At 47.3% G+C, this 19,536-nt stretch overlaps 1 protein-coding gene across 4 annotated transcripts in view; it reads right to left on the bottom strand.

Moving 5' to 3' along the window:
• Positions 1-9,102: 9,102 nt before the first annotated feature.
• The window catches only part of LITAF (lipopolysaccharide-induced TNF factor), a 38,371-nt gene continuing 27,937 nt past the window's right edge, over positions 9,103-19,536 (bottom strand). For 3 of the 4 annotated variants that reach the window (XM_010850672.1, XM_010850670.1, XM_010850673.1), the window contains exons 3-4: positions 15,800-15,956; positions 9,103-12,065 (exon numbers count right to left, since the gene is read on the bottom strand). In XM_010850672.1, coding sequence (XP_010848974.1) covers positions 11,957-12,065; positions 15,800-15,956 — 266 coding nt within the window. In that variant the 3' untranslated portion in view covers positions 9,103-11,956. The remainder of the gene's footprint in view (positions 12,066-15,799; positions 15,957-19,536) is intronic. The other variant, XM_010850671.1, reaches the window with a different exon arrangement.

The raw sequence follows: 19,536 nt of genomic DNA on the forward strand, positions 1-19,536 counted from the left end.
ATGGACAGAGCCTGGTGGGCTACAGCCCAAGAGGTCACAGAGAGTCAGACGCGACTGAGCAACTGAGCACTCACGTGGGCAGTGAAGGACGCCCCACCTCCCAAACACAGGAAACGTCGGATTCAGCCCATGTACTTAGCCCAGGGGGCTCTCGGTGGGGTGATTCTGTCCCCGTGGGAACACTGAGCAACATCTGGAGAGTTTTTGGTTGTCACGACTGGGGCATGTGCTTCTGGTATCTGGTGAGTAGGGGTCAGGAATGCTCCTCAACATCCAACAAGGCACAGGACAGCCCCCACCCAAGATCTGGACCCAGACGTCAATAGTGCCGAGTGGGCCCCTCCGTTGGGCTGACTTCAGTTCCTCCTCTCGGCTGATCTGGCCCCAGGCCACATGGAGCAGCATTTCTTAAACTCACCTACCCTTAGGAACCAGCTGGGTGCTTTTATATAAAAATACATATTCCTGGGGCCCTTCCCAGGCCTTCTGAATCCAAATCTCCGAGCAAAAGCCCCAGAAATCTATATTTAAAAAGACCAAGGTATATATTATTAATAGTATCAGAAGTCCTCACTGAGCTGTGGGTGGCTCAGCAGCTTATTCTGTGTCTGTTATTATTTTATCTGTAAACTGGTAAGATGTTTTTCTTTTCCATCTGGAAGAGTTCTTGTCTTGGCGAAGGCTATAGAAGTGTTCTACACAAGATAACTTTATCATAACATGCAAAACAATCCTAAAATGATGAAAGGAAAGTGAAGTCACTCAGTCGTGTCCAACTCTTTGCGACCCCACGGACTGTAGCCCTACCAGGCTCCTCTGGCAAGAATACTGGAGTAGGTTGCCATTTCCTTCTCCAGGAGATCTTCCCAACCCAGGGATTGAACCCAGGTCTCCCACATTGTAGGCAGATGCTTTACCGTCTGAGCCCCCAGGGAAGTCCAAATGATGAAGTTCTTACTTAAACTCCCCAAGACCAAGGAGGCTGCCTCCTCGCACATCGTTGCCGTTATTCAGTGGCTAAGTCGTGTCCGACTCTGAGGACCATAGCCCATCAGGCTCCTCTGTCCATCGGATTTCCCAGGCAAGAATACTGGAGTGGGTTGCCATTTCCTTCTCTTCCCGAACTAAGGATCCAAGCCGAATCTCCTTCATTGGCAGGCTAATTATTTACCACTGAACCACCTGGGAAGACCTCCCTGCACATTACACACTCAGTAAACCTTTACTGAAAGAAGGGAGGCAAGATTGATTCTATCCCATAAACAGTAGACCAGGGCCTTTGACCTGGGCCCCTCTGTCCTTAAAACTATTCCTATATTGAAAGGTATATTTTAAGGCTGCATTGATAGGAAGAGCAATATAGTCCAGGTTAGAGTCATTATTATATGTTCATTATTATTTTATTCAGGCTTTTCCCTCCTATTGAAAAATTTTAGGGCTTCCCTGGTGGCTAAAGAATCCACCTGCCAATTCAGGAGATACAGGTCTGATTTCTGGTCCAGGAAGATCCCAAATGCTAAAGAGAAACGAAGCTCGTGTACCACAACTACTGAGCCTGTGCTCCAGATCCCGGGGTCTGCAGTACTGCCCGTGAGCTGCAACCACTGACGTCCGCACACCCCAGAGCCTGTGCTCCCGACGAGAGAGGCCACTGCAACAAGCAGCCCCTCCCCGCTCTCGGCAGCTAGAGAAAAGCCCACACAGCAACAAACCCCCAGCATGGCCAAAAATAAATAAATACAATTGAAAAATATTTTAAAAATTGTACATTTCCCCGAGCCCCTAACAATATCAAATGCCCCAGGTGCCCAGTAGGGAAGTCGGCCCCACCCTGGAAGGTTCCGATCCAGTTGGTCTGGAGTGTGGCCAGACCGCACAGGTTTGTAAAGGCTCCCGCAGCCCAGGCTGAGTGCGATGGGCAGGCCTGGTCCTGCAGTGGAGGGTTCAGGAAGTCTTTCTCAAGCAGAGTCACCTGTCTACCATGGGGAGTGACTGACGAGGTCAGGGAGGCCCGGCACGTTCACGCCCACGCCGTACTGCAAGTGGTTTACGTGTAGGAAGTGGAAAAACCACTGTTCTCACCTTCTCAGTCCCTGAGATCAGCAAGGTGACAGCCAGTCCCTGCTGGGTAGGTTGGCCTGAAGTCCTTGGAGGCCTCGCAAGCTCGGGGACTGAAGGGAAACCCGGAGGGAATGCAGCTCTGAGTAGCTCTGTCACTTCTCTCTCCCTGCAAGTGTGCACGCACGCACGCACGCACGCACACACACACACACAGAACCACTCACGGTGACTACAGAGAAACACACATCACAGACACCTAGAACTACCCCTCCCCAAACATCCACCAACACACCCACACACACACACGTCCAGACCCCATGCACCTCACAGAGACTACACACACACACACACACACACACACACTGATGAAGCCCAGACACACACATACACACACACACACACACACACCGATGAAGCCCAGACACACACATACACACACACACACACACTGACGAAGCCCAGACACACACATACACACACAGAACCACTCACGGTGACTACAGAGAAACACACATCACAGACACCTAGAACTACCCCTCCCCAAACATCCACCAACACACCCACACACACACACGTCCAGACCCCATGCACCTCACAGAGACTACACACACACACACACACACACACACACACACTGAAGCCCAGACACACACATACACACACACACACTGATGAAGCCCAGACACACATATACACACACACATGCACAATGACGAAGCCCAGACACACACATACACACACAAACACAGACACACACACACACACAAGTCCAGACCCCCATGCACCCTCACAGAGACCACACACACACACACACACACACACCCCCCCAGAGCTCATCTACGACTTTAGGACAGACAGCAGGAAGAAGATGAAATGAGGAAGAAAATACCTAGTTAGAAAAACCACAAAGCAGGAAAAAGTAAACCAATACAACCACAGCTTATGTGTGGAATCTATAAAGTAAACAAAAGAATATAACAAAATGGAAACACTCACAGACACAGAGAACAAACCAATGGTTAGTAGTTTGGAGAAGGAAGTGGGGAGGGACAAGATGGGGTGGGGGATTAAGAGGCACCAACTACTAAATATAAAACAAATAAGCTACAAGGATATGCTGGACAGCACAGGAATATAGCCCACATTTTATAATAATGCAATTTATTGAATCCCGGTTATACAACTGAAACTAACTCTAAGTAACTATGTGTGTGTGCATTCAGTCAGTTGTGTCTGACTCTTTGTAACCCCACGGACTGTACCCCACCAGGCTCTTCTGTCCAGGGGATTTTCCAGGCAAGAGTACTGGAGTGGGGTACCATTTCCTACTCCAGGGGATCTCCTGGACCCAGGGATTGAACGCACATCTCTTACGTCTCCTGCATTGGCAAGCAGATTCTTTATCACTAGCACCGCTGGGAAGCCCGAATTCACTATACTTCCTTTAAAAAAAAAAAAGGCCCTTAGTGAAACTAGGGAAAGTGTCTCTAAATCACATCATTGCAGGCAGCAGTGATCAGATTCCACTGATGAAACCGATGAGTTCAGAGTCCCCACCCCTATCCCACCCCCAACACTCCTCCCCGACACCCACCCCCGGCTGCTGGGAGCTCCCTGCTGTGTAAGGGTTACAAGTTCAAGCATGTGCAGAAAGGGGAGACCTCAACCCACCACCCCTCCATCAGGCTTATGATAAGGGTTTTTATTTTCCTCCCACTTTAATTTTAGACATGAACAAGAAATGCAGATTATGGCTTAGAAAATAACCTTAAAGAGTTGTTAGGGTTCTTACCTCCCTTGCTCTCTCTGCTGGGACAGCTCCCACCCCTCCCATGCCCAGAACCAAGCAAAAGAAACATCCCCACTGAAAGCAAAAGAGTAGTGAAAGTGTTAAGTCACTCAGTCGTGTCCGACTCTTTGCAACCCTATGGCCTGTAGCCCGCCAGGCTCCTCTGTCCATGGGATTCTACAGGCAAGAATGCTGGAGTGGGTAACCATTCCCTTCTCCAGGGGATCTTAATCCAGCAATCAAACCTGTCTCCTGAATGCAGGTGGATTCTTAAACATCTGAGCCATCAGGGAAACCCTAGAACTGATTGTCAAGTGTTTCTCACTTTCCCTTTTCTCCACCAGACTCTTATTGAGGATACTCGGGTTCGAGGGGACCGTGGGCAGGCACCTGGGAGAACCCTGTGGCCCTCTGGGCCAATGGGACATTTTCTACTGACCACACTTGGCCAGAATCCACCCACTTACTCGAAGCCAGCCTTGCCCTTCCTGGTATCAAGGGGAAATCCGGAGACAGGAGCTAGAGAAAATGGTTAGGTTTCATTCTTCCAAAGAAAATGGAAGGCATCCAGTGATTCTACCCAGAGAGGGAGACAGAACAAATGAAATCACGCAAAGACACAGAACAGAAATGAACTTTCCTAACACAGCTTTCAGACTCCTCTGGCATTGAAACATAAAGGCTGCCCCCTGGGCAGAAGAAAACATCAGAATGACTGGATAATTTGCGAGGATGAGGTGCCCTTCCCCCACAAGTAAAATCACTACAGTCGGCTATTTTCCTCCACTTTTCCCTCCTGGTTTGTAACAGGTTGGAAGTGTTAGGTTTTCTTATTTGATGTCTCTCTCTCCCCCTCTACCATCAGTTCCATGAGGCAGAGGTCAGTGCTCCCACCCCGCCCTTTACTATTTCCCATGCTGGGCATACGGGTAAACAAAGGACCAACAGCTGAACCTCTCAGAGGCCACACAGAGGAGCCGAGATGCACCATCCACCCCTCCTCCTCTTTCAGGCTCAGTGGGAGTGAGACAGGCGGTAGATGGGTCCCCCCAGGGTAAAGTGGTGGGAGATTTACCCGCCGTGGTCCGAAACTCCAAGATGAGACAAGCTGGACAATTACGGGAGAAGGCTAGGCCCTGTCCAGATCACCTAAGTCTCTTTCCTGAAGTCAGGAGACCTTCCCAACCACACACACACAGAAAGGCTCCTTGGAGACCAAAGGGGAGTTGTGTCAAGGGACGTTCCAGATCAGAGGCCTTTTTGGTCGGATCCATCTTGGCTAAGAGATGCGTGCGCACACATGGGAGGATCCTGAGATATAGAAAATATGGGAAGTGAGCCAGGCAAACCAAAATGATTAACCAAAGGAAACCCGGAAGAAATACCCCATAAAAGTGATTCAAGCTGCCACGAGGGCACGACTCTCTCCCCCCAAGTCCGCTCGTGTGCCATCTACATGTACTGCACTTGTTTCTCCCCTCTTAATAAATACTTTACTTTGCTCACTACTTCCCGTCTTTTCTGCAGGAGCCAAAGGGCCAGGGCCCTTGTCGCTGACCACCAACCAGGTGCTTTCACCACAGCAACCTGGCCTGTCTCTGGCTGGGAAGCCAAGCCTCGCTGCAAGCTGAGGCCACCCGAGATCACGAGTGCCAGAGGACCGAGTGGGGTTCAGGTCGGCTGAGGATCCGGGGCAGGCCAGCCCAGGGCGCAGGTCTTCTTGCTCCAAGTCCAGCTCTGTCGCTACCTGGCTGCTCCAAACAGTTCACGCTGCAGGACAGAGCAGAGTTCTCCAGGCCAGAGCAGTTCCAAATGGTAGTCTAAGCCAGAAGCGGCTTTACGAAGCCATTGGGGGAATTCCCCAGTGGGCCAATGGCTAAGACTTTGTGCTCCCAATGCAGGAGACCTGGGTTCAATCCCTGGTCAGGGAACTAGATCCCATATGCTGCAACTAAGAGTTCACACGCCACAAGCAAAGATCCTGAGTGCTGCGACTAAGACTCGGAGGCAGCCAAATAAATAAATAAATATTAAAAAAAAAAAAAAAAACTTAAAAAAGAAGAAGCTCTCAGGCAGTTGCTCAAGAAGTTAAACTGAACTACCATATGACCCAGCAATTCCAACCCAAAGAGAACTGAAAACATATACCCACACAGAAAACTGCCAATAAATGTTCCCAGCGGGCTTATTCACAATCACCAAAATGTGATAAAGAGACAAACAAAATGCAGCATACCCCTACGATGGAATACTATTCATCCACTGGAAGGCACGAAGCCCTGAGTACATGCTACAGTGTGGATGAACTTTGAAAACGTGACACCTGTTAAAGAAACCAGATGTGCATGGTCATGAAGTGTGATTATGTCTATATGAAGTATCCAGAATAGGTAATTCCAGAGAAACAGAAGCAAATGGGTGGTTGCCCAGTGCTGGGGCAGGAGGAGTGACGAGATACTGCTTAATGGGTACGGAGTTTTATGTTGGGCTGATAGAAATGCTTTGGAACTCGATATAAAGGTGGTGAGTTGCCCAACACTGTGCATGCACCAGGCGTCACTGAATTATACACTTTAATGTTACATGACTGGAGGTTTTGATTGACATATACACACTACTATACATAAAACAGATCATCAAGAAACCCACTGTATAGTATAGGGAGCTCTACTCAATACTCTGTAAAAGCCTATATGGGAAAAGGCTCTAATTCTTTTTCAGATCAGATATATGCATAACTGAATCATTTTGGTGTATGCTGGAAGCTAACACAACGATTGTTGTACACAATATACACAACTATATTGTGTTGTACACAACTGTTGTAACACAACTAATTGTAAAGCAACTATTCTCCAATGTAAAATTTTTTTTAATGTTACATCAATTTTAGCCTAAAGGAAGCAATAAAGAAGCCACCGGCAAATGGTACCGAAGAACCTATTTGCAGGGCACGAACAGAGACACAGACAGAGAGAAGAGACACAGAGGGGGAAGGAGCAGGTGAGACGAACTGAGAGAGCAACACGGACACATGCACACCATCACGTGTGAAATAGACAGCTATCAGGAAGCAACTGTATAGCTCAGGGGTCTCAGCTCGATGCTCTGTGACGTCCTAGAGGGGTGGGACGTGCTGTTGGGAGAGAGGTTCAAGAGGGAGGGGATACATGTATACTTATAGCTGATTCAAGTTACTGCCAACAGCAACCAACACAACACTGTAAAGCAATTATCCTCCCATTAAACATAAATTTGAAACAACAGCAACAAAAAGCCAGGGAAGTGTTGGCAGGCAGGGCAGTGCTGGGTCGAGGCTCACGCTTTCCAGGCAGGGGTATCTGGCATCCAAGCTGTACAATTCCTTGGATACAGCAGAAGTCAACTGATGATACATGGATACGTATGGCTGAGCGCCTCTGCTGTTCACCTGAAACTATCACAACATTGTTAATTGGCTCTACCACCAATACAAAACAGTTTTTAAAAAATGATACATGAAAACCACAGATGTGCTAGACTAGAGGTTCCCAGGTGTTGCCCTTGGCACTCACTTTGCACTGTGACTCCCCTCCTGTAACAGAGCATCTCCCCAGGACAGACCACTCCATGTCCTCTGCCTGCCTCTTGTCTGTAGAGAAACTTTAGCCAAGGAATACATTTAATCAGAGAAGTGAGAAAACGCAGACACACAAGAAGAGTCGAGCAAGACAAAATAGCAGTAGTGAAGCCCTTAAACAAGTCAAGGGCCTTTAGTTTCTCAAGGGATATCGGTAATATTCTGAGCCATACCCTTTGAGGTGTTTTGCAGACCCTAAAACCCCCACGGGGTGAAAGAAGTTAACTGCAGGATGACCAGACAGCAGCGATGACATAAGCTGCTCCAAATTACAAAATTCTGAGAACTGGCCTCAAGCAAACGCTGGCACACTGACCCTGGAATTTTGTACCTAAAGCAATCAAGATGATGTTCCTCAGGCCACGGCACCACCAGCTTCAAGGCGATTGTGGGAATGGACTACTGTTCTGCATATAGCTCCGCCCCCACCTGTGCCTCCCTGAAACTCCCCTTTCAAAGCTCTTGCCCCGATCAACAGCGGGGAGTTGGGTTCTTCTTGAGCAACAAGCAGCTAAACCTAAACCCAGTAGTATTTTCACACATACACAGCTATATAAACACAGGGTGTACAATCCTGTGTTCTCTGAAGACACCGACACGGCACACACGGGCTACACTGAGTTTGCCCACTTGAGAGACCAGGTATGAGGAGATCACTGAGACAGGGCAGTAAGAATAGCGTAAGTGCTGGGACTTCCCTGGGTAAAGGATCCAGCGGTTAAGATTCCATGCTTCCATTGCCAGGAGCGAGGGTTCCATCCCTGACTGGGGAACTAGGACCCTGCAGGCTGTGAGGCACGGCCCCCAAATCCAACCAAACGAACAACAACAAATGAAGAGATATTATCTGAATAATAAAGAAACGAGCTGCCAAGCTATGGAAAGACGTAGAGAACCTGAAATGCATATTCTTCAGTGAAAAAGGCCACTCTGAGAAGGCTGATTCCCGTGTGTATATTTCCAGCTCTACGACAATCTGGGAGAGGCAAAGCTATAGAGCCAGTAAGAACAGTGGCTGGGGGCTGGGGGAGGCGGGCAGGAACAGGAAAGTTTTTAGGGAGTAAAATCACTCTGTATGATCCTGAGATGGTGGATACAGGTCATCCTACACTTGTCCAAACACAGAGAACGTACAACAGCAAGAGTGACCCTGATGCCCGCAACCGATGCCAGATGACGATCACGTATTAGTGTAGGTTCATCAGTTGTAACAAACGTGGGGGATGTTGAGAATGGGGGAGGCTATGCATGGGACAGGGAGTACATGAGAAATCTCTGTATCTTCAGCTCAATTTTGCTACGAACCTAAAACTGCTCTAAAAAAATAACCTGAAAGAGTAAAAAAATTTTAAAAAAGGTATTTATATGTGTGAACACTTTTCCTCAAACTGCAGAGAACAGTCACAAAACAGTTAAATGCACTCGACTGTACACTTGGCCATGAACTTTTTTCTTTCTCTTTTTTTTTCCCAGTCTTTCCAAGCCTCAGATTCTTGTTTCTTTAACATTCTTCAGACTTAAGAAAAAAAAGAAAGAAACCTCCGGGTTTCTCTCTTTCATCGCCCTTGCTGGATCTACTTTCAATTCACTCGTGCGCCCATGAAAAACAGACGACTCATTGTAAACATCTGAGTCATAAATACAGGAGATAACTTTAATAGGATCCAAAATGCAAATCAGAATTTTGTAAGTAAAATTCCAACGTCTACACTTACTCCTACACAGAGATCTTGGAGCCCAGAAAGTCAAAGCAGGACTTTAATATCCCAAACACGGAAGGCTGTCGCTGGGGAGAAAACCGAAGCCAAGTTTGTGTGTGAGTGTATGAAGCCACATTTTATAAATAGTTCAGGGCCCCATAGAAGTGTTCTCGGTAGCAACTGCGGAGCCAGTTGTCCCAGAGAAAACATTTTCATGGGTAATGCTGCGGTCGGCCAGGAATGAGTCACGTGCTCTAAGCTGGCTAAAACAGATGCAATAAACTGATTTCTTTTTGTTAATAGGACACAAACCCAAACTTGCATGTACAAGGCCTAGATGGACTCAAGGTATACAAACAAGATATACAGCCATTCAGGGTTTGAAATTCATACAAATTCTTCTTTGAGGTCCAAGTAGATATAAAATAAAGCTCTTGCAATAATTGAATGTGATGCAGTGCTTCCAACAGATTCCCAAGTCCCCAACAAACAGGGCAGCACAAAATAGTCTTTTAATTTGTTAAAAATATACAGATAAGCCTGTACTTAGAACGATAAAATAGAATGTCTACTGAACACTCCAAGTGCCAGGCATCCGATGTTATTTTTCAAGTTCTGCAGACTATATATGTTACAGTCCTTGAAACAGGGCTGTTGTTTTGAAGATTTTGAGGACTCTGCATATGTAATGGATAACAGTTTGAGACAATTTATATGCCACCATCTGAGCAAAACTGCTAAATATGCATGGCCTTCAATTTTGTCAAGAGAAAGAAAAATACACGCTCATGATTGGGGTGAGTGGCAATTTTTCAAAACCAGAAGTTAGGGTTTAAATTGATAAAAGTCGTACGGCAATGAAACAATTTACCGTCACCTTCCAAAATGAAGTTTTATCACCAGGTAGGAAAAGAGGGGATGACATTCATAGTCCTGGCGAGTTACAATGCCCTCCTTCTAGCATCTCACATCTACCCCGATCAATTAACAAAGCATGTTTTGTTCGGAGCATGAATGAGAACAGCTTCCTTCTGTGCATCTTATTAAAACTTGAAAGCTACGGCTTGCTGCCACTAATGATGTTTACTGGGTTCCAACGGCCTCATGTTCAAATCTGACTCACTAGCCATCCACCCAACTCACCATCGCTCATGTTGACATCGCAGGATATTCAGCCAGTCTGAAGTTTTCTATCATGAAGGACTTTGTACTGTTATGGAACAAATAAAGGCTCTTTGTAACAACAGCTGGAAACACAACATAAGACCTTTCTTCACATGGCAAGAATTGATAAATAGTTCACGGAGTGAACCAAAGACTTTATTTTTGAAAAGCAGAGAACAAAGTACTATGAAGTATATCTATAGTCATTGCAAAAATAATTACTGGAAGTTTCAAAACGTTAAATGAATAAGCTGAATCAATGGGTTATGACTATAGTTTTCACCCAATATACAGATTTTTGATCAATGTCTAGGCTTTGATTTCTACACAGTTTTATTCACATGCATTCCTTGTGCCTATTCATTATCAAAACGGGGACTCTTGAAAGTCCAGCCCGGCTTTGTCTTGATTTCAAAGATGACACAGCAGCGAACTGAGAACTCTAGCTTGCTGCTTCAGTCCTAGGAATCATGTCTTCCGATGTTATACAAACAAACTGTATTTCTGAAAAATAAAATCCAGACTTCAGAGGCCTTTGAAACAGTCGGGTCCCCACGCTTTTCAGCACCATGGTACCCAGACGTGCTCAAACGTGCTTTGTCTTTCCAAACATCCATTAGGAACCCCAAAAGGGCCCAACTTTAATGAGTTCCATTATAGAGGTTTCTAGGAAACACACTAAACCCAAGAAAAGGCAGTGGATGAAATTATCCATTACTTTTCCTGTTAAGGCAAAAAAAAAAAATAAGTGAGTGTGCACTGGCAAATAGGAAGATGATACCAGTCATATGGTTATGGATAATGGTTCTGTAAGTCCCTTCTTTCAAAATTATGCTCAAAGGTGTTTAAGACCAAAAGAAGGTCACAAAAAGTGTTAATATAAAAAACAATCACTCTACCAGAAAAAAGCCCTTCGTAGAAAGTGGCTGAGGATCTGGTCCCAAGAAGGCAGATCAGTGATAAGATCCAGCCTTCTATTTCTAGCCTGCGTTTATGACCTCATGGCTATGTGGGTGTGAATAACCCCTGCTTGTACTTAGAGACAAATTAAGAAATTAAAGTGAACTCATGTGCTATTTAAAAGCCTGCAGCTACAGAATCTGAGAGCCAAGCCCTTAGTCTATAAGGTTTTTGTCATCAGAAGTGGAAACAGATGGCTATGGTGGTAGGCACTAAAGGTTGGTTCAGCCGTACTGGGGCCAGAACAGTTTCAAAATAAGGCAGTCTGGGGCTTCTGATTTGGAGACCACTGAGAGAAAGGCCCACTGAGGCAAGAATAGAAGCCAGCCAGTGGCAAATCACCAGAAGATACTCAGACGGGACAATGATCACAGTAAGATGGAATGACTTGGGGTCACGGTCAGGGGGAGGAGGGAGACAGAAAACCCTGGACCCAGCACTCAAGGAGAATATCTTTGCATGTCTGTGCACGACTCCGAGCAGTCATTTCTGGGGTTTGGAGGTGTGTGATTTTTGCGATATTTTCCCCCCAAAAGAGGACGAAGGTGGAGCCCCTGGAGACACGAGACCACCAAGGTAGAGCCTTCACCAGGAGCAGGGGCTGGGTGAAGAGTCGGAGAGGCCTTCCTGCAGCACACGGCTCCCTTCAGGCCTGGCTGAGTCCTACAAACGCTTGTAGGTGCCCAGGAGAGCTTTGCAGTTGGGACAGTGGTGGTCCACGTCCTGCAGGGCGTCCACACAGAAAGGGATGAAGCAGCAGCCTGCGATGCACCTGGAACAAAAGAGGCGACACACACGGCGTGTTACTGTGATCTGGACGGCAGCCGTCAAACAGCACGTGCGTGCGTGCTCAAGCTGTGTCGGGCTCCGAGACCCCACGGACTGTAGCCCACCAGGCTTCTCTGGCCATGGGATTGTCCAGACAAGAATATTGGAGCGGGTTGCCATGCCCTTCTCCAGGGGATCTTCCTAACTCAGGGATCAAACCCGTGTCTCCTGGGTCCCTTGCATTGGCAGGGGGATTCCTTACCACTGAACCGCCTGGGAAGATATGTCAGAGTCCTAACCCCTGGAACATATGAATGTGGTCTTATTTGGAAAAATGGGTATTTGCAGATGTAATTAAGGATCTCAAGATAGGATCTTCCTTAATCATGTCGGGTGGGCTCCTTAAACTCAAAGACTGGGGTCCTGATAAGAGAAGAAGACACACAGAAATACAGAGAGGTGAGACTTCCCTGGTGGTGCAGTGGATAAGAATCTGCCTACCAATGCAGGGGACACGGGTTCCAACCCTGGTCAGGCGAAGATTCCATATGCCGTGGGGTGACTAAGCCCAAGCGCCTAGAGCCAGTGCTCTGCAAAGAGAAGCCACCACCATGAGAAGTAGCAGCCTTCGCTCACCGCAACTAGGGAAAGCCTGTGTGCAGCAACAAAGACCCCGTGCAGCCAGAAATAAAATTAACTAATTAATAAGAAAACTCTATCATACTAAATATTCAAAAGAAGAAAGAAATACAGAGAGAGAGACAAAGCCCATGGAAAGACAGAGGCAGAGACAAGAGAGACATAGCCAGGGCCCAGAACACCTGGACTTCCAGAAGCTGGAAGAGGCAAGGATAGATTCTGCCCTTAGAGCCTTCCGAAGGAGCGTGGTATCTTGATTTTGGACTTCTGGCTTCCAGAACGCTAAGTCCCTTCAGTCGGGCCCCACTGTATGAGACCCTAAGGACTGTAGCCTACGAGGCTCCTCTGTCCATGGGATTCTCCAGGCAAGAATACTGGAGCAGGTTGCATGCCCTCCTCTAGGGGATCTTCCCAATCCAGGGACTGAACCCATGTCTCTTACATCTCTGGCATTGGCAGGTGGGTTCTTTACCACTAGTGCCACCTGGGAACCTTCCAGAATGGTGAGAGAAAACAATTCCTTTTGTTTGGAGCCATCAGGTTTATGGTAATTTGTTATGGCAGCTCCAACTCTCGCCAAGGCTGTCACAATAGACAGACTGTCCTGGGCGTATTATCAACTCTTCGGTCACTGGGGCATCTTTCAAAGTCTTAGATTGCAATCGGCAGACTTCTCTTACAAAGGGCCAGGGAGAACGTGTTTCAGGCTACACGGGTCTTATTCTGTCACTGAAGCGTGAAAGCGGCCACAGTCTGTTCATAAAGGGCGTGACATGTTCCAATAAAACTTACAAGGGGCTGGATTTGGCCCCTGGACTGTAGTTTGCTGACTTCTGTCTTGGAAAACTGATCGTTTTTCCATACAGAGAAGCTGCTTCTCACAGCAGCAACCAAATAAAGTCCCACAAATTATGTCCTTTAACCTACATAAGCCATCATCGGCACACATAGGAAGGACCTCTCAGCAGGAAGGACCTTCCTACAGCCTGAGGTGTAAGAAGAAAGATATTCCGTCTTTGTCTCTGGTTCTTGGCACAGAGCTCCAAGACTCTTGGAATTTCCTGAGTGATGGAGTTGCATCTTCATATTCACAAGGAATCGCTCTCCATCACACCTGAGTGTATGCTACGGAGGGTGTCTGGGGTGGGTCTCTAGACAGGCTCAGGATGGGCTGGTCACCAGAAAGACTAAGTCACTAGAGGCTTACAACTCTCAGCCCCAACCACAGACCTCTGGGGTGGAATAGGGGTTGAGGGGTGAGGGGCTGAGGACTAGGTTATAAAAGCTCTTGAAGGACTGTATTTGGAGAGCTTCTGGGTTGGTGGACACATTTATGTCCCAGAAGGTGGCTACATCCCAGCTCCACAGGGACAGAAGCTCTCAGGACCCATCTGGACCTAGCCCTGTTACCCCCTCATCTGGCTGTCCGTTTGTCTCCTGTATAATAAACCGGTAAATGCAAGTCAGACTAGTGCCATTCTGAGTTCTGTGAGCCATTCTAGCGTATTATCAGACCTGAAGAGCAACTAGCAGGATCCCTGACTGGTCTGAAGGACTGGGGATCCAGGACATTTGACTGGCATCTGAAGTCGGGGGCCAGCTGTGGGAGTGAGCCTTTAAGCTGTGGGGGTCTGTACTGAACTCCAGGTCATTAGTGTCTGAATTGAATGGAATCACTGGACACCCACCTGGTGCTGGAGCATTGGCTGGTGTCAGAAGACACCCCACAGCCTTATACCCAAAGTTGGCCAAAAACACAGTTTAAAAAAAAAAAAAAAAATCAGCATTTTACAGGAAGCCACTGGTTTATATAAAACAGGATCCGGAAGTAACCTGATGAGGAAACAATCTCATGAATGGAATTTCCTATTGCCTAAGCTTACCTGGGTTCACATAAGGGCAGAGATAAGCCTAACCTCTGGCTCCAAGGGTCAATGCACACACACTCACCAAGTTTATCCTCAACAAACCCCGCCACCCCTAAGGGAGGCATTAGCACTCCCAGTTTACAGATGAGGAAACTGGAGCACAGGGAGGTGAAGTCACCTGCCCACAGCCACACAGCAGTGAGAAGCAGGACCTGAGAACACGCTACTGCACATAAGGAAGAAAAAGGAGGAAGGGACACAAAAAGCTGCCTCCATTCGAAAGCCAGGGGCCAATATGGGATAAACTTTTCCATTTTGTCCTTCCCTGATTTCAAAGACAAAGTCAGTTTCAACAGGAACGTCCAAAAGATGATGAACCTCTATGTCGCATTTTCAGTATCCTTTCTTCCCCACTCTATACAAGTCCTCAAGGAAGTCAATTAAGCTCTTAGGGGCTTTGAGCCTCTCTTTGAAATTAGGAAGAGAACTATCATTCCTTCTCTTTTTTAGGTCACAAGCAGAAAATGAGGAAACAGCCAAGCAAGGCTTCTGAAAAGAAACACGCAAAGCCCGCTTCCTTCAAGGAAGAGAACGGAGCGCCTGAGGTTTGCCGAGTGACTCACACAACCAGGAATACGGAGGCTGCCTGCCTTTGTTTGGGGGGAAAAAAAAAATTACGTGGTGCCTCCTCAAATTTCTCCCAGGACAGAAAGTATTATCTCTTTCAACATAATACCCTCGGTTCAGACATAAATATTTACACACTCCCCTTGTGGAGGCAACAGAAAGCTACTGGGGGTCATAAAAGGATAAGAAGTTTTGAAGAGACGACTATAAAGTATTTTAATGTACACATTGTTTAAAGCTTCTCTCCGAATCAAACAAACATTATTACTTAGATCATGAAATTCTAGAAGAAAAAGAAATCCCCAAGGGTATCGTCCTGCACAGATGCACCCGGCTGCCTCGCCTGTCGCGACACGCAGGGAGCGGTCTGAGAACAAATGACAGGTGAGCAGCCTCTAGGCCCTGACAGGATCGAGGGCAGGAGTCCCCAACTGTGCACAATTTCTGGGTTGTAACAACGGGGGCAGGGGAGCTACTGGCATCCAGTGGGGAGAGACCAGAGAGGCGAGCTCAACATTCTACAGGGCACATCCCGTAATGGAGAAGAAATCCTGGAGGAGAGGAATTCGGCAGCGCTCAGGGTGTGAGTGGACCCCAGACTTACCCCAGCAGGCACAGGCTCCCACAGGAGAGCCAGGTGAGGGCGCCTGCATTGTATGACAGCTGCGTCACAATCATCTTGTTGCAGGAAGGACAACACATCTGGACCGGGCGGTCATAAAAGGAGATGGGCTGCTGCACGTAGACGGTCTGCACAGCAACTGATGAGGGGAACAGAACACACCGGCCAATCAGGACACGAGGGAGACTTCCGTTACGTGCGAACCAAGAGGGGCAGGGTCTCGGGGGAGACATCCGTTACGTGTGAACCAAGAGGGGCAGGGTCTCGAGGGAGACATGCGTTACGTGCGAACCAAGAGGGGCAGGGTCTCGGGGGAGACATCCATTACGTGTGAACCAAGAGGGGCAGGGTCTCGACAGATACCTGCACGTCCGTGTCCAGGGCAGCACTGTTCTCAAGAACCAGGAGGTAGAAGTGACCCAAACGTCCATCCGTGAATGACTGGATGCACAAAATGTGGTCCATTCATTCAGTGGAATATTACTCAGCCTTAAAAAAGGAAGGATGTTCTGACCCATTTTACAACGTGGATGGACCTTGAGGGCATTAGGCTAAGTGAAATAAGCCAGTCACAAAAAGACCAATACCGTATGAGTCCACATATAGGAGCCAACCAGAGTAGCCGAAGTCACAGAGATAAAAAGAATGGGGACTTCCCTGGCAGTCCAGTGATTAAGACTTCGCCTTCAATGCAGGGGGTGCAGGTTCCACCCCTGGTCGGGGAGCAAAGATCTCACATGCCTTGAGGCCAAATAATCAAAACATAAAACAGAAGCAATATTGTAACGAATTCAATAAAGGTTTTTTAAATGGTCCACATTTAAAAAAAAAAAGGTGTAATGGTGGGTGCCAGGGCTGGGGGATAAGAGGGATTAGAGCAACCATTTAATAGGTATAGAGTTTGTTTTGTAAAATGTAAAGAGTTCCAGAGATGTGAGGTGGTAGGGATTGCACAAAAATAGGAACATACTTAATGCCACTGAACCGTGCACTGAAATGCTTCAGGCAATTAATTTTATGTGTATTTTACCAAAACAAATTGGGGACTGGGTTAAGAGGAGAAAGATGACAAGAGAGAACAGTGGCAGACTTCCAGAATTTTCATTTGAGGGGCTCTTGAAACCTCCACACACAAGATTGCAGGGGGGAGGTGGGGAGGACTGTTTCTGGGGAGAGTTGGCCCAGTTCCACCAGGCTTCAAACTTGACCATCTCTGGACTCAAGTGGGGAGCTAACAGAATGCAGATTCCTGGGCCCGGCCCTCAAGATGGTCTGATTCAGCAGGTCTGGGGCAGGGTCCCCAAACCAATTTTTAAGCTTTTGAGTGGTTCTATGAAGGTGGTCTGCACATGGTAATTTCAGAAACAGTGATGTGATGGGTTTTGGCCTCAATTTTCTTCATCCATAGATTAGTGGTTGCCAGGGGTTAGGAGCAGGGGGGTTGAGAGGGTGACTGCTAACGGGAATGGGGTTTCTTTCTGGGGTGATGGAAACGTTCTGGAATGAGTGCTGACGGTTGCACAGCTCTGTGAATATGCTAAAACCACTGAACTGTATACTTTAAGAGAGTGAACTTTATGATATGGGAATTCTATCTCAATAAAGGTGTTATTGAAAAAATGCAGTAAGAGCCGTCGCTGGGATTAAATGGGACAAAGATGGTAAAGAACCTCATTCCGTGCTGGTACACAGTGAATCCTCCGTACACAAGCCTTCATTTCACACGGGCTCCTTAACTAGCTCCAACGTCCAGAGATAAGGCTGGCACTTACCAAGCCAGGGAATACTGACCCAGTTCTTTAAAGTCAGAGGACCATGTTGATACACGCTAGGGATATGTGACGTCACGCTAAAAAGAGAAAATGACGTGGACAACATCCACAAGCAACAGAAGAGCACCAGAGGTGATGGAAATCACGAAGCCCTCAGGGCTTAGTGTGTTTCTTTTGATTTTTGGCCAAGTTGTTGAAGCTCATAGTTCTGTCAAAGTAACTTCCTTCTGTTCTTTTTTATGTTGTTGAAATGCCACTTCTGTGATCTTTGTGTTAGGGGACATTACCACCCAGAGCTAACCAGACTTACTTCTCCTAGAAAGCCCTATTAATAGAAAGCTCCTGCACACACACCATCCCCGGCAGAGGAACAGTTCAGTTCAGTTGCTCAGTCATGTCTGACTCTCTGCCAACCCATGAATCACAGCACGCCAGGCCTCCTTGTCCATCACCAACTCCTGGAGTTCACCCAAACTCATGTCCATCGAGTCGGTGATGCCATCCAGCCACCTCATCCTCTGTCGTCCCCTCCTCCTCCTGCCCCCAATCCCTCCCAGCATCAGAGTCTTTTCCAATGAGTCAACTCTTCACATGAGGTGGCCAAAGTATTCGAGTTTCAGCTTCAGCATCAGTCCTTCCAAAGAACACCCAGGGCTGATCTCCTTCAGAATGGACTGGTTGGATCTCCTTGCAGTCCAAGGGACTCTCAAGAGTCTTCTCCAACACCACAGTTCAAAAGCATCAATTCTTCGGCGCTCAGCTTTCTTCACAGTCCAACTTTCACATCCATACATGACCACTGGAAAAACCTTGACTAGACGGACCTTTGTTGGCAGAGGAGCAGTATTAAAGCACAATTTAGCACTAAGGTAAATTTTAATAAGTTTTTTGAGGCTGCAAGAATGAGTTACTTATTGATCAGAGTGGGATCTATAAAATAGTCTAAAGCCTTGTTATCTTCCATTTGGAGTAGTCAAAGTCACTTCAGCACGACTGTTTTTATCTTTTGGCAACGCAACATGTGCGATCTTAGTTCCCTGACCAGGAATCAAACCTGAATCCCCTGTACTGGGAGCACAGTGTCTTAACCACTGGACCACCAGCGAAGGCCCCCAAATGACAGTTCATGTTTATCCCAGGATTACTCATAGAGCTTTATTTAACCTTAACAGTCCCCGGTTGTAGGTACTTGATGAGCCCCATTTTACAGATGGGGAAAACTGAGGCACAAGGAGGCTGATGAACCCAGGCAGGCTGATGCCTGGGCCCACTCTCTGAGCTGCTTACACTGAATCAGCAACATACCTGAGTGCATCTGAGCAGCAGGAAGTAACAAAGGGAAAGGTCATGAAGAAAGTCTGGAAGGTACGGGAGTGGCCTGCACTCAAGATGAGCTGGGGGTGGGCTGTAGCCTACCCATTGCTCGATGGGCTGCATTCTCTCCCTCTCCTACTCCACCCCTAGCCTCGGGGCAAGGGTTCTCCAGACAAACCTCAGCAGCAAGGGCGAGAGCCTCCCAAATCAAGCTCCCATTCCCACATTTTTCTGGGATAGGTGGTCATCCCCCTGTGATGAACACCAGAGGACTAGCTGATGTCCAACTTGGGAAAGCTCATGAACCATGCCTTATATTATGGAAAAGCCAAAAGCCTCCCTGACATGGAACCCAAGACTAGATGTGAAATTTCAGAACAGGGAAAGCTGGACTGACTGCCTAGACTCGGGCAGAGTCGCTTTGGTGGCTCTCCTTTTAAAAAAAAATTATTTTTATCAATTTGAAAGTGAAAGTGGTAGTCACTCATGTCTGACTATGACCCCATGGATGGAAGCCCACCAGGCTCCTCTGTCCATGGAATTCTCCAGGCAAGAATACTGGAGTGGGTTGCCATTCCCTTCTCCAGGGGATCTTCCCGACCCAGGGATCAAACCTGGGTCTCCTGCATTGCC

This window comes from Bison bison, unplaced genomic scaffold, assembly GCF_000754665.1.
Source record: "Bison bison bison isolate TAMUID 2011002044 unplaced genomic scaffold, Bison_UMD1.0 scf7180017864293, whole genome shotgun sequence".
NCBI lineage: Eukaryota > Metazoa > Chordata > Mammalia > Artiodactyla > Bovidae > Bison > Bison bison.